Genomic DNA, 14,680 nt, shown 5'->3' on the forward strand with positions numbered 1-14,680 from the left:
TTTGACCTAATGTTAGGAAAAAACAGTGTAGAGACCATTTAAGGGTATTACAATACATTAAATTTCTATTCAAATTTCACAATTCTGATACCAAATTTGACACCAATAAGACACAAAATAACAGACTGAACCATAAGCCTTTGTGAATTCTATGTGTGGGGCATGACTACAACCTACTCCAGCTTTCTTCCTTTGGTAAACATGAGCACTGTCGTGTTTTTGTAACATTAACTTAGCCCTTGAGTTTCAGTTCTAGAGAGCCCTAGTGCTATAGAGGTTTACCTTGAGGCGGCCCTCTTGTGTCCCATCACCAGCTCTCTACAGTAGAATTTAGAAGTTGTGCGCTCTGGGACCTGGAAGACATACACAGAAAAGACAATTTACCAGATTGAAACTTACACACGAACAAACAAACAAACAAACAAACACGCACATGGATAGAGGATACAAAGATCATAGTCTCCCCGAGGCCTTGACTCCGTGTTTCACTTTTCATAAAGAGCTCTTAACAAGAATCTTACATGCAGCCAAGCGGAGTTTCATCTAATTATAGCAAGGTTATGAAAGCTTTATATACAACACCGTTTGTAGTGCCTGAAAGGCTACAGAGCTGTGTGCAATAAAAAATTTAATAACCCACAGAGAGATATTTATTACTGAGAATCTAATGAGACTATTTGGCTGCGCTATTTATTAACAGTTCAGAGTTGCTCCTCTGAACGCACGAGAGCCAAGTCTAAATCTTACACAGCGTGTACTGAGGAAATACTATCTAATAACGAGGGACTGGTTTTGACAGTGAAATCTTTTACGGATATCAATGAGCACAAAATACTACCATGGGACATTTCTGTTCTGACCTTTATTTTAAAAAGATGTTGCACACACAGAAGAGATTCTGTGAGTCTCTGTGTTAAAGAGTTAACAAGCATTGTGTGTTTTTTTTTCACGTCCTTCCAAGCAGCTGGCAGCCTTTTGACCTCCCGTCTCCTGGGTCACAAGAGACGGTCGCGGAGAGGAAGACACACCCAGCAAAGCAGGAAGACATCTGTGGGAATACCTATCACCCTCTAGACGAGTTGCCCACATCCTGCATCGAGCCACTCTCAACGCACGCACACACGTCTCCGTGTCTATCAAACACTGACACGACACATTTCCCTTGAACTGATGAGACTATCTCAAATATGTGGCAAATTCAACCGAGATCTGAACCTGATTCTAACTAAACAGGGAGGGGTGTGAGAGAAAGTGTGGGCTTCACTCTGATTGTCTAACTCTTACTGATAATGCAGTGTGCGTGTGTGTGTGTGTTGTACAAACAGAAGCACACAGCTTCCTGTCTATAACTGCAGCGCACACATTACAAAGCCCTGAGTAACAGGAGGTTTTGGCTTCTGCGTCAATTTGACGCCGTAGCTACAGTGACAGCGCAGAACATACTCAGACACTACGCACACACAATGATTCGACCTCCCAAAACTTTAACTACGCAGACCACAGGAGCTATAATTGGTAGGGATGTGTGCTGATACTTGGTAGTAACCAGACCGAAAAGCAACGCAGATTTCATTTCGGTGCCAATGAATTTTTAATTACTGCCGCCTTTGCTCTTTTTTTTTCCCTCCAAAAACAATTTGTACGGTACAAAAAACAACAACAACAACAAATAACATGTTATTCCAGTTCATTTTGTGGATAAAGCCCCCTTTGAACCTTCAGGATGAGGAGAAACAAGTCAAAAGTTTGGTTGAAGATGCAGACTCGGCAACCTGCAACAAGTGCTCAAAGGCGATATTGTGTTGCGTGTGTAGTCTTGGTTGCAATAGTCTGTTCAGCGTGCACCGGTATCAGATGAAATCTTAACGGTACCCATCCCTAAGAGATTGGTCTGTTTGCAGGAAGTGTGTTTTTACTTTGGTATTTTGATCAATCAAGACGGAACACATTTGCATGACTCGACTTTTTCTAAATTCCTGCGAAATTTCAGCAAAAGGTTTCAGTCGCTATTTTTGAGAGTGACGCAGGAAGTAGAAACAAATATTAACTTTACAAGCAAAAAGACATAGCGCCGACGAGACCAGTTAGCACCTTCAACGAGCCTTAAGGATTCGTAACAGCGAGTATAAAACTATTCATCTGGTGAAGTATTTGCATTCAAACAGATGTCAAATAGAAATGTGTGACTGTACAGTGTGGTTGGAGCTCTCATCTTAACAGCTTCATAGCCTCTCAGTTTATCAGTTTAAACCAGCTCCAGTCAAGAGAGAGTACAGAGTTATTAACTGCTCTATCGACTCCATATGTCCTACAACACAACATAGCAGACATACAGCTTTATTGGGCGCCCCTCCGGTCTCTGTGGTAGTTATTAGTTGTTTTATCAACTCCATATGGCGTTCTGTTAGTAAATACACCTACCCGCTCGTTCTCTTTGTAAAGCGCTTAGCGGGGGAGCAGCGGTATTAGCAGGAGAGAGCGAATGAATGATGTGTTTTTTATGCCTGTGACGACGACGCCTTTCGTTAGCGGCACGCCGCAACAGCTCTGCTCCTTCCTCCCGTCTCAAGCGCACAAACAAACTTTCCCCATAAACAAACACACACCCACGTTTATACCATCCCTCACGCTGTGCACACCACTTCCTCGGCTTGGTATGACCAGAATATAAGATGCCTAGCACACAGATTATGCCCCACTCATGTGATGCAGCCTGCATCCTGTGACTGGCATGACAATAACAACAACTTCCTCCTTTTGAAGGCAGGCAGGAAAAGAAAATAAACATCAGGTTGGTTTATGCCTCAATTATGTCAGGCATCCAAACTACTGCTGGTGCTGTAACCTGATGTGTTATTATCCAGGAGCTAAAAGAACTGATGATTACTCACTTTAGGTGGAGTCTCCATGGGGTCCCAGAAGACACTGTCAGTTGGGGACATGGGGGGATATGGGGATAAGGGGGAGATTGCCATATCTGACAAAGAGCTGCTGTGAGGGAGATCTCGACTGGAGCGGAGATTGGCATTCTGGTGGAGGAAAAAATAAATAAATAAATAAAAAAAATCCAAGGATGAATATGTGGCTTCAAGCACTTCAAGCAACAGTATCCAAATGATTATGACTGGAAAACAGAGTGAGTGCATAATGTGATATAATTGTGTATACCTGGTTGAAGTGCGCTCTCTGCATGGCAGGGGTACAAGGACTGGAGCTGCTTCCAGATCCCAGCCTCGAGTGCATCTGGCTGGGCAGACCAGCTGCCAAAAGCAGCCTGGCCAAGTTTGATTCCTGGAGTTCCATCTAAAACATAGAGCAACACATAAGACATAAGCCTCGTTTGTTCATGTGTGTGCGTTCACTTATGCAGTCCTCTTTTAGAGCAGGTGATGAAATGAAGTTTACAACTTGGTAAAACACGTAGGAAAATAAAATAACAGCCCAAATCTGCACCTTAACGTTCCTTAATGTTCAGTTCACGTTTCAGTGTCAGACTTCACGTGTATAATCACTCTGGAGGATGTAGTTGATTGAATTAAACGCTTAAGTGCTTCTTTTATTTGGTCTCACGCACTGGAGGAGACATTGTTGTTATTTTTTTGCAGTTCTTTCAACCTGTTGGCCTATAGAGGGTATGCGATGTGATGTCACAGCAAGCGAAGTTTCCGTGGTTACGGCCACTGAGTAGCAAAAAGTGACAGCTGAGCACAGCGATTAGTGGCATTAGTTTGAATCATTGGCTTTAATAGTGTCTAAATTGTAAAATTAATTTAAAAACCAGTGAAGAGCTGTTGTGCGATTGACTGAACCAACAGATTTGAAAAGCAGTCAGAGATATATTTTTACAGTTATCTGCGAGTGCATAGCAATGGATTGCTACATTAGAGGAAATAACTGGAGTAAAGGCACTGAAACTTGGTCATACCTTAAGTTACTTCTTACGTTACGTTCTGGAGGGCTGTCAGATAAGTTTGTCCATGTTGTTGTGTTGGCGTCGTTACGGCCGACAGTAACTATTTCAGTTCCAACAATAAAACAATAAACGCAATATTTGCGATCGCTCCTCGTCGTCCTTTAAATGCATGGTCGGATGCTACAGTATTGTATGGCTATCGTTACTCTACAGAAAAGCTCTTAGCGTTAGCACCGTTTATTTAGCTACATTTATCATAACTGCAATGAACTAAAACTAACTTAAACTAACTGAAATTGAGGCTAATCCACTTTTCCAAATAAGAGGGGTACTGTAGTACAAAGGCAATGGAGCTATGTTGCATAAGGTACCAAAACGTCATACTTTAGCATAAAAGTATAAAATTCCCCGGCTTTGGAATCATGTCCATATGAACTGATTTCATGTCAATTTTCGTGGAGCATTTGTTGTTTGGTGGTTCGTATGGATCATTGTTGAGTCCAATTGTCCTTAATTTGATCTGATAATCCATATTTTTCCCGGCCTCGCTGTATTCACTGCTACATTTCACCGTGTTTTAGCCACTCAGTGGGCGTGGCCCCGGGTGGCAGTGACATCAACGCATACCCTCTATTGCTGTAGTATTCATCCTGATGAGGACCTCAGTCGGCTCAAAACGACTGTTTTTTGGATCATTTCTTTCTATTAGGGAGAGCTGCTGTTTTAATTGTTCCTGCTTTAAAACCCACAATCCCTCTATGTAATCTGTTACTGCTATTCATAGAGAAAGTGACAACCTTTTTTCTTTGTAAACCAAAGTTATTCTACCACAGACAGCCCTTGTGACTGGCTGTTTGATTGCTTCTGGGAATGACACCTGTGGTTTGTGTCTTGTTCCTGTTCTCGTTCCTTGTGTGGTTTAAGCTGTCATGATAAGAACAGAGAGCAGAAGCCACACACCGTCACCCCTACACAGTCAGCATCAGCATTCAGGCATTGACAAAAAAACCTGGAGCTGATAAAATCATCACGGCCTCACAGAAAGAAAAACAAACACGTGAGCGGAGGTTTTGGAGTTGTCACACGCTGGCCCAGTAACACAAAGGTCAAAACCTCAAAACTGGCAGGATTTTTACACCAACACCCCAGTATCACACTCTGCTTCCCTTTCTTTTTTTGGGTTTTGGGTTTGAGCTGTTTTACGATTTGTCTTTCCTTTCTCCAAGTTGTAGTGACCCTCAGAGAAAAGATGTCCAAACAGAGATAAGAATAAAGTGAGAAAACCAAAGACGAAAAGAGGAAAATGGACGAAACAAAATGACAGAGAAAAGAAGAGTTTACAAGAAGAGGAAGCAAAAGCAGACAGAGATATGTAGAGGTGATAAAAGGTGCTAGACGGCTGAGGACAGCAGGGTTTACCGCGGAGCGCTGGCTGTTTACAGGGCGGCTGGGTGACGCGGCAACAACAGCAGCAGCAACAGCAGCAGCGTTCCCACTATTTGCTGGTAGCTTCTGGGCAGCTGCCACGGGCGTTTCTCTCTGCTTCTGCCTCTGCCTCTCCTTCTCCCTGTGTCTGTGGTCGTGCTGCAGCGACAGGAGCTGGGTTTGGTCTTTGGGCAGGGTGCGGTGGGATCTCCTGCCCGCTGAGGGCTGCTGATGCTTGGCTTGCGGCTGGAGCGGAGGCTGGGAGTGCTGGGCCTTATGGCGAAGCAGCTGGCTTGAAGACGCGGCTCTCTATGTAGCACACATGAAAAGCACACGCACAAAATGACGGAGCCTGGAAGCGTATATGTAGGAGATGTGATGTTCGGTGTGTGTACTGTGTTGTGAGGTAATAATGTGACAAACAAACAAACAAAGCACATTGACAGGGGAGTTACTGAACTTACCTTAGTAGAACTGGTAATAACTCGGGGTGGGAAAAAATATCGATATGGCAATATATCGCGATATTTTTTCTTCCGATACGATATCGATTTTGAATGGCAATTTTAGAAAGAAAAAGAAAAAGTCACGTTTTAGAGGAATTAATTCTGCAGTAAGTGCATTAAATTGGAAATTTTGATTAATATTGTTTTTTCATATGTCAAATGTCATCTGATGTACATTTATACAATGTGTATTTTAAGCTGTATTTTTGTAGAATATTGCAATATATTGTAATAATGTATCGTATCATGAAGTCATTGCCTATAACCACCCTTAGTATAAACTGTTAAAATGTAATAATCCGGATGTTTTCTATACATCAGGGACATAAGGTTATTGCTGTTACAGCGTCTAAAGGAACAATTTATCTTTTATTTTAGTAAATCAATGACATATTCCTCCTTCAAGCTATCACCAAACTGCCTGTCTCCACTCAAAGAATTCACTTGATTTGATTTATCATTTTTTTGTTCAATAATGCTGCTTTGATGAAGTGTAATTTATTGGTATCATCTAATTACTTTGATAGGGTAGAGGGGACTAATATGCACTAATCGAATTGGACTTCAGAGGGTTTAAAATCATGTCAGAATCACATGGGATGTGTTATCACAGCCTACAGTTAGTCTAGCTTTTTATACTTTTAGGGAAAAGCGAAGGAGACTATGAGAGCTAATGGTCTGAGACTGCTCGTCGTATACGTCCGAACCACTCAAGCGCATGCACGACTGACTTTGTAACATATTGTATCACATATGCCAAACTCTGAGTGCAAAAAAAAGACGTGTGCATGTGCGGTGTTGTCAGAAGAACACCCCGAGGCTCCAAAGAAACCGACGAAACAACCCACTGACATGGCACAGAAACCTCATGAAGCAAAACGCTGGATCATTAAGCTAGATGCGACTGTTTGGTGTAAAACATAGACCCACATGTTAAAGCGTTCATAAAACAGCAAACCGTCTGGCGCTGGCGGTGAGGCTTGGACATATGACAGCATCTGGAGCTGGCAGGCTGGCTTGGGAATCTGATTTGCAAGCATAACTTTCTCCAGAGGAAATGCAATAAAAGCGTGAATATAAAAACTCCACTGTCATCTACACATCTCACGGCTGATTTTCTTTAGCTTAGAGATGTCCCCTTTTAAACAGAAGATGTTTTACATTGGCAGGAGGAATTTAAATTGGAGTGACAGATATTTTCATAGATATTATATTTGTGTATATTGGACACGCTGTAAAATGATTTTATGTTTTTGCACATCAGCACCCGCTGTAGTTGTAGGTTGAACTAAACAGCCCACTGAAGTGGAATATAAAAAGTTACACGGTGGGCTTTTAAATTTACTTTGTGCTGATGCTAGCCACAGAAAAGCAAACAAAGCAGATGTACTGTAAATGCGGCGTACTATCCAGACCATCAACACTAGGGAACTGTGGTAGGGAGCGTGAAGACTGTCGGCTTCTACGACATGTCCAATAAACACATCACAAAAGAGTCTCTGAAGTGCTATAAATGACTATAGCGTCTCATTTACACATGACCACACCGTGCACTCACAATCAGCGTGCAAACATCAGACCTATCAGATGCATCTCTGGATACCTGGGTCATGCATTCACTCGCCAAAGCCACCTACCCTGGGATTATTGTTGATAACGTGGTGGTGTGGTTAGCTAAAATGATGAAGGAGAGGGCAGCAAGAAAAACATTGTTATACTGTCTATTTATGATATTTAATCGTTCCATCGTCTAAAGATTTTCAATGTATTGTGCAGGACAACATGTACATAAACACCTTCACACTTCAAGAAAGTCATCACTCCCTGTGCCAAAAGACGCCACATAACATCGTTAAAGACGCTAAGACATGAATCTGGTGTCCACATGCCAACTGGCCGAGGTAGGAATTTTGTCAGTGCCTCCACAGAAGAGACGCCTCTTTATATTTAAAAAATGTTTTCCTGAGAATGAGAGGACTAAACAGGAGGCGTACAGAGTCCGAATACTTAACATACTTTCCTAATCTTGTTTGACTAAACTCCACTTTGGCCATGGGAACACATCAGCTTACTTGGTCCACAAGCAAAAAGCAAAAAAAAAAACAAAAAAAAAACACTCCATGTTAACAATCGGCTGTCACCACTGGAAAATGGTGAGCTCAATAAGAACACCCAGATGTTTTATTTATGTGAAGTCAAGAAAAAATAAAGATTGAGTGACATACATTGATATGGGAATAACATGGAAACATTTGTTTTCTGTTAAAATTCACATGTCTAGGCCATAGTGGAGCTATATTTCCTTGAATGTCCTGGCATGGAAGTAATTAACAGTTGCTTAAAGGGGCAGAAATACAGTTATTATCCTTATTTTTTTGCTTATTACAACTCACCAAGGTTTGCATGCAACAATCTGAACTCTCATAAAAACCAATGAAACCAACATAATCAAAATACACTGTTAAACCATTCTTTCATTGTCCATCACCACTGAAGCAAGTGAGTTCAATAATGCCAAGATGGCATCGACCATTGAGTTTGGAAACAGAGTCTACCATTGTTGATGGTAGGTCCAGACGGCCCTCTCCCTGGCCACCTCCTCCAGTTCCTCCAGAGGAACCCTGAGGCGCTCACAGGCCAGATGAGAGATATGATCCCTCCATCGTGTCCTGGGGCGAACCTGAAGCCTCCTTCCGGTGGGACATGCCCAGGAGGCGTTTGGGAGCCATCTTTACCAGACGCCCGACCACCTCAACTGACTCCTTTTGACCTGAAGGAGCAGCGTTTCTACTCTGAGCTCCACACGCAGGAAGTTTACTTTCGGCCGCTGGTATCGGGGATCTAGTTTTTTTAGTTATTATCCAAAGTTCATGACATACCGCTCCGATCCGTCTGTCAATCTTCCACTCACTCCTACCCTCACTCGTGAACAAGATCACGAGAAACTCCTCCACTTGAGGTATCACCTCCTCCCCGAACCAATCCACTGTTTTCCAACTGAGGACCATGGCCTCATCCCTCATCGTAGTTCAATGAAGCTAAGAGGACCACATCATCCACAAAAAGCAGAGATGATCCTCTGATCACTGAGCTCGACACCCTCCACCACCCTAGAAACTGGTGATAAATGGCAGCCCTGGCATCACAAAACTTCTCAGACTTCTCTTGAACATCCATCATCATTATATTTGCTACCTAAGAATTATTTGATGTGGACTTTGGTGTTTAAGTTTGACTGGGTGCAGCATAGGTTATGAGCTCCACTACCTCTATCTTAGTGGATGGGCCAAACTAAAACACGACAGTACACGCCAATTATATATCAAGTATAGTTCTGGCATTTTGGGTTTGTAATATAATACTGATGCATACTCAAGTGTCCATTTGTCTTAGTTATCTATATCTATAGAAATGGTATTTTACATAATAATGACAAGTTGCCGCGCCAACCACTGTGCAAAGTGGTCCCATAGGACCATGAGACTTGGATTGAATACATAAATAGATGAATAAATAAATAAATGCAGTATATGATGCAACATTTCTTTGTATGTTGTGGAGGTGGAGGTAGAGCAGAGCGCAGTATTAATAAAATGAAAACGCAAGTGAGTCTAGATGAAGTGTGGGCCTTGGTAGCTCTCTTATATATTTCCCACCGCAAATGTTTCCAAGTGAAACGAGTTGAACATAAACTGACATTACTGATCCATTTTCTATTTAAAAAACAAAATACACCCCATCTGGGTTCCATTGTCTCCATCATCTACATGCTACGCAGCAAAATCAAGAGGAACTCTCCTTATAGCACGGACTGACAACACCATCCGGGCAGGGAGACACTAGAGAGGAGCAGACGGACGGGACTCGGGGGAGGTAGTTCAGAGGAGTGGGAATGAGTTTAATAGATAAGTGACGGTAAAATGAAACATGGCTCGCAAATTTGTACGTGTGAAAACCCCGTCGAGATTAGACGGTAACAATTCAGCAGGGGAAAAAAAAACAACAAAAAAAAAACAGATAAGTTGAAAGGGAGATGTCAGAATAGAAAGAGGTTCCACGCTGTGGACGACGGAGGGAGGGGTGGAAAGAGGAAACTAGCGAGTAGAGGAGGGAGACGGCATGCTGGGAAGAGCAGAAACAGAAGACGATGGAGAGATATGGAGAGGAAGGGCTTTAAACAAAGTGATGGCATGCTGTGATAAGCATTAGCTTTAGAGTGGTGCTATAGTACCACGTCTGTCAGCACAGTCTCCCTGAATTATTTTCTTTATTCTCGCACAGACACTACATTTAAATCTCTCCTTGATTGAGAAACCCTCCAGATGTCCACAGCATGACTGAAACCACTTTGTCTCCTTCTATAATAGCAAAACACAGACCTCAAACATGAACTTCACACAACGTCTCCTTGTTCCACCTCTGCCTTATTTATATTTACCCATCTCACACCTCCTTTTCAGGCACTCACACAACAAGTTCCTCTATTCACGCAAACTATTTCTTTTGCATTTCTGCCAAAATAACTTTATGATCTCAATCGAACTTCTACTTCACAAGTCATCAGCCCTCAAATAACTTGACATTATCAGTTTTGTGCGTCCGACATTAAATACATCAGCAGCTCATATGAAAGTTATCGGCACATTCTCACGACTGAGAAAATTTAAAACAAGAGATGTTTTCTCAAATTTTCTCAAAAAATGATGGCTCAACTCACACAGACATACGCTGTCTGAGAAAAAGACAATTATAAGGGTTAGCATTTTGCAAAGAGGTTCCCTCAGCACGCTGCCGACCGACCCCCCCGGCCCAGTGTGGCATCACACACCGCAACCATCGGCGGCGAACACTTCAAAACACATTCGACCCGCTCTCACTCAAACGGAAAATGGGGAAATGAACGTCAAGTAAGCGAAGGTTCGTTACCTGTTCTGCCGCGGAGTCCAGAGGCCTCACTGAGACGTCGGCACTCCTCTGTCTGCCCGCCTGGTCCTGTTCCACACACACACACACACACACACATCAAACGAAGAGAAAGCCACGTGGTTGAATTAATATACGTTTTACTATTTTCCTTGAAACCAACTTTTCATTTAACTCTTGCAACCAATTATCCTCTAATTAATCAAACCGTAAATCCACCACAACCAGCCGTATACGTTATTGTATTATTTTAGGTCCGTACAAGAATAGAAAAACTATTCACACACACACACACACACACACACACACACACAGAGGGTTACTTTAATTAGGGTACACTAAGATCTTGAGGAAAACTTGAGGAGAGGTGGGAACTAAAATATTCAGAGTGTGCAAGATGGCAAGGAGCTTTTAGCCAACGTCCTCAACTCTAAATATTTCATTATGACCTCATTTGGAGTTTCTACTGGAATAAAAAAAAAGTTCTCCTTTTTTTTTTTCTACATTTACAATGGTTAATTAAATCTACCCCATTTAAATATTTGCAGCGACTGCACCATTGCCCTTAAATTGTGTTTACTCAGCTCGGATCTGAACGCAGGGATTAGGCTCAAACAACGGCTTCGTTTTGATTACAGAGCTTTAACGGCGAAGTCTGCGCGACTGGACCTGAAGTGCCCTCGGAGCAATAATCAAAGGTGACCAGCCACTCAGATCATCTGAGGCCCGGCAGAATATTTTAACAGCTGCTGTCCCTAATGGATCCCCACCGCCGCTCCAGACCTGAGAAGAGCGCTGTTTTGTGTGCGCCGGTTGTTATGTATTGATCTCCGCTCTGACGTTAGTTACACCTGCACAAAACTCAGATCATAACTATAATAATACATATGCACCGTAATTTCATTGTAAATACTAACATTTAAAACTTTCATCTGTAAATTCTTACTTAGATTCACTTATTTTTTTGTTAGTTAACAGCTACAAGGACGAAACATTTTAAAAGACTCTCATTACTAATCGACATCAATAAGCAAAATTGATGCTTGAATGTTGCTTTTTTATTGTTTCTTGTATTTGGATGTTTGAATGCTGTTGTATATGTTGTACTATGTGGCCACTTTTTTGTTTCTGTAAAGTGTCCTTGGGTGACCTGAAAGGCGCTTCCTTATGTGCTTTTTCCTTTTCAGGTGATCGTTTATAACGACAGCGTGTTTTTTTAATGAATGAATGAAGCAAACCATACATTCACACTACCAAAGGAACGCTAACACAGACCCAGACCACCTCTGAATGTGGTCAGAGATCGTATCTCTCAAATGTGACCTCAGCGCATCCCGCGGGTGTTCACGCCTGTCTTTTACGTGATTTACGTAAATGCAAGACTAACAGCGACCGTTCGTTTCCCAGTGAAGAAGAAGCACAGGTGGCTGGAGCCTGCATGCACTGGGAAAAGGGCAGGGTCGGCAGCAAATGGAATCTTTTTTTAATTCCTCTATCCGTCTCTGAACTGGGGGAGGAGGAGCGGAGGGGGGAGGGATCTACTCTAGGTAATGCACTGACTAGGGAGAAGTACCTCATACAACCCCACTTCAAAGCAGCGGGCCTCTCCCTTTAAGGGAGGGGTTTGCTTCCACACAGTAGAGTTGACTAATTATCAATCACTTTTACCGTCTTGTGCGGAGAGATGCTAAGCCTCTCCGTTTAAGCCGCCAAAACCGCCCTGAAATACATTGTGTTATGCTTGCCAAATCAATCGATGTGCGAAATGACCGGAGCCGCCGCCCCAGATGAGTTCTTCATCTGACAAAATACAAGGCATCACATCACACACTCACTGAACCCGTCACATAATTAAATGCAGATGCATTAAAACTTAATGAAGCGTCTGATAGATCCATTACGCATGCTGAACTTAATGCCTATGAGGCAGCGTGTGTAATCAGAATCTAATATGTACAGAGCTCCCCGCCACACACACACAAGCGCGCCAAATAGACCGTTAATAGAACTAGACAGATATTAACGGCATCGATATACTGCGTCTTCCACAGCAAGATATCAGTTGCTGATTTGCTCTTTGATGGTAATATGCACCTACTGAAACTCGCTGGTGTGTGGCGTAGATTCATTAAGCACGTGTTAAAATTAATGAGTAAAAAATGAATTTCTAAAATAGTAAAAAAAAAAGAACTGTGCCTTTGTTTAAAGTGACTGAAATTGCTTAAGACACTTCGCCCCGTCTCAGCACACTCTGTCAAAAGTGCTCGCACACTCATGCGCACAGACACACTCAGTTACAATAGCTTTGTAACATTACCCCAAAGACAAAGGGATATTTTTAATTTCCCACAGACTTGTGTGATGTTATAAATTAGGTTTTAACAAGGTTTTGGCAACTTCAGGGATGTGAAAGAGAGGAAACCGCACAAAAGACGCCAAACAAAGGATTTCCTTTCCAACTTCTAGCTAATTTACAAAAGTCTGACGGTGCTGTGAAGTGGTGATTTTTTTTATATATGTATGAACCCCCTCTTTTATGCATATTTAATTCCCGAAGATGTCATTCAAGCCGCGACGGCACAATGCAAGTCCTTTCCGATATGAAGCAGCACCAGTTCCTTTACTGCAACAGGATTAAAGTTGATAGAAGTGTGTCGGCGAGTCACCCCCCGTCTCATAAAGTTTTGTCTTCCGCTGTTCATAATCCTAAACTTCACAGACGCGCCTTTTCTTCTTCTGGCCCGCTGCATCGGGGAGAGAACGTTTTTATCACCTGCGTGACAGAGGCTGACGGGCGCGACCGCTACATCGGCGCAGTGAACATCAAACGCACCTTGAGCTTGCGTTGAGTTTCTGAGGGAAACATGCTCGTGTGTAAACTCACCGCAGCATCAAATATGAATAGAGCCCAACGCGCACACACACACACACACACACACACACACACACACACACACACACACACACACACACAGGCCTCGTGTTTTTTAACGCTCTCACTTGCCACAACGCATTCCTTCCGACAGGTAACTAAGGCTTTTGGTAGATACAGGTATTATGTAACTTTGCAACCTGCAACAACCTGCACACCTCAAGAGATGTTTTATGTATTTTTATCAGTGCAGGTTTTACACAAAAGTTAGATTTTTTGATATTTAAGCCTTTAAAAGGTTAGTGAGAACAGAACTTGTCAACCAACAGTTCTTCACTTTTGTCTCTTGGTGGAAAGGGCTCTAATAAACAGACTACTTGTCCATCAGCAACCACGTCAGATCTAAAAGAAGAGTGACCTTTGTCTTACATTTGTAGCATGCTACAAATGGTGCGTTCCATTTACCTCGGAGGGCGGGAGTCGGGACTGGGAATGACGTCACACCTGAGTTATCGGCGTTCCAGTTACAGAAGTAGGTAGTGAGGATTCTACGACTTTCTGAGTAGAAAATCTGATTTCGGGGAACGTTCCAGTTGAAAATTCCAACTTGGAACTCGGAAATTCCGACTTCTGAGCACAAATGGAACGCACCACAACAACCGTAGCTTCATGCGCTGATGTTGAACAACTGGACAAAGGCATCAAGTCTTGCCTCAGACAAAGAACAAAATATTGAAGCTCATGCTTACTTAGAGTCACAAGAGTTCAGCTAGTGCTGCTAAAAATATAGGCATATTTCTCAACTTCTCTAAATTTATAATTCACATTTGAGGAAGTGGAAGTTAAGGGACGCTGCGCCTCCGAGTTACTACGGACACAAAGTCAGGAGTCCATCCTTACCTGTCTCCTGTCACACCTCCTGTTTCTCTCGTCCAGCAGGATTATGTTGTCATGGAGATCTGACTCCTCCCCAGGGAAGATCTCCTGAAGCTCCGCCCACTGAAAAGCGCAATCTGTCAGCTGCTGCCTCTGATGCTGAAA

At 42.6% G+C, this 14,680-nt stretch overlaps 1 protein-coding gene across 2 annotated transcripts in view; it reads right to left on the reverse strand.

Moving 5' to 3' along the window:
- Window positions 1-14,680, reverse strand: part of LOC125007822 (misshapen-like kinase 1) — a 67,022-nt gene that overhangs the window by 20,579 nt on the left and 31,763 nt on the right. Inside the window, exons 14-19 of one of the 2 annotated variants that reach the window (XM_047584660.1) lie at window positions 14,540-14,674; window positions 10,771-10,836; window positions 5,333-5,647; window positions 3,169-3,303; window positions 2,892-3,029; window positions 283-353 (exon numbers count right to left, since the gene is read on the reverse strand). In XM_047584660.1, the coding sequence (XP_047440616.1) occupies window positions 283-353; window positions 2,892-3,029; window positions 3,169-3,303; window positions 5,333-5,647; window positions 10,771-10,836; window positions 14,540-14,674 (860 nt within the window). The remainder of the gene's footprint in view (window positions 1-282; window positions 354-2,891; window positions 3,030-3,168; window positions 3,304-5,332; window positions 5,648-10,770; window positions 10,837-14,539; window positions 14,675-14,680) is intronic. The other variant, XM_047584661.1, reaches the window with a different exon arrangement.

The sequence above is a fragment of the Mugil cephalus genome, chromosome 5, assembly GCF_022458985.1.
Source record: "Mugil cephalus isolate CIBA_MC_2020 chromosome 5, CIBA_Mcephalus_1.1, whole genome shotgun sequence".
Classification (NCBI taxonomy): domain Eukaryota; kingdom Metazoa; phylum Chordata; class Actinopteri; order Mugiliformes; family Mugilidae; genus Mugil; species Mugil cephalus.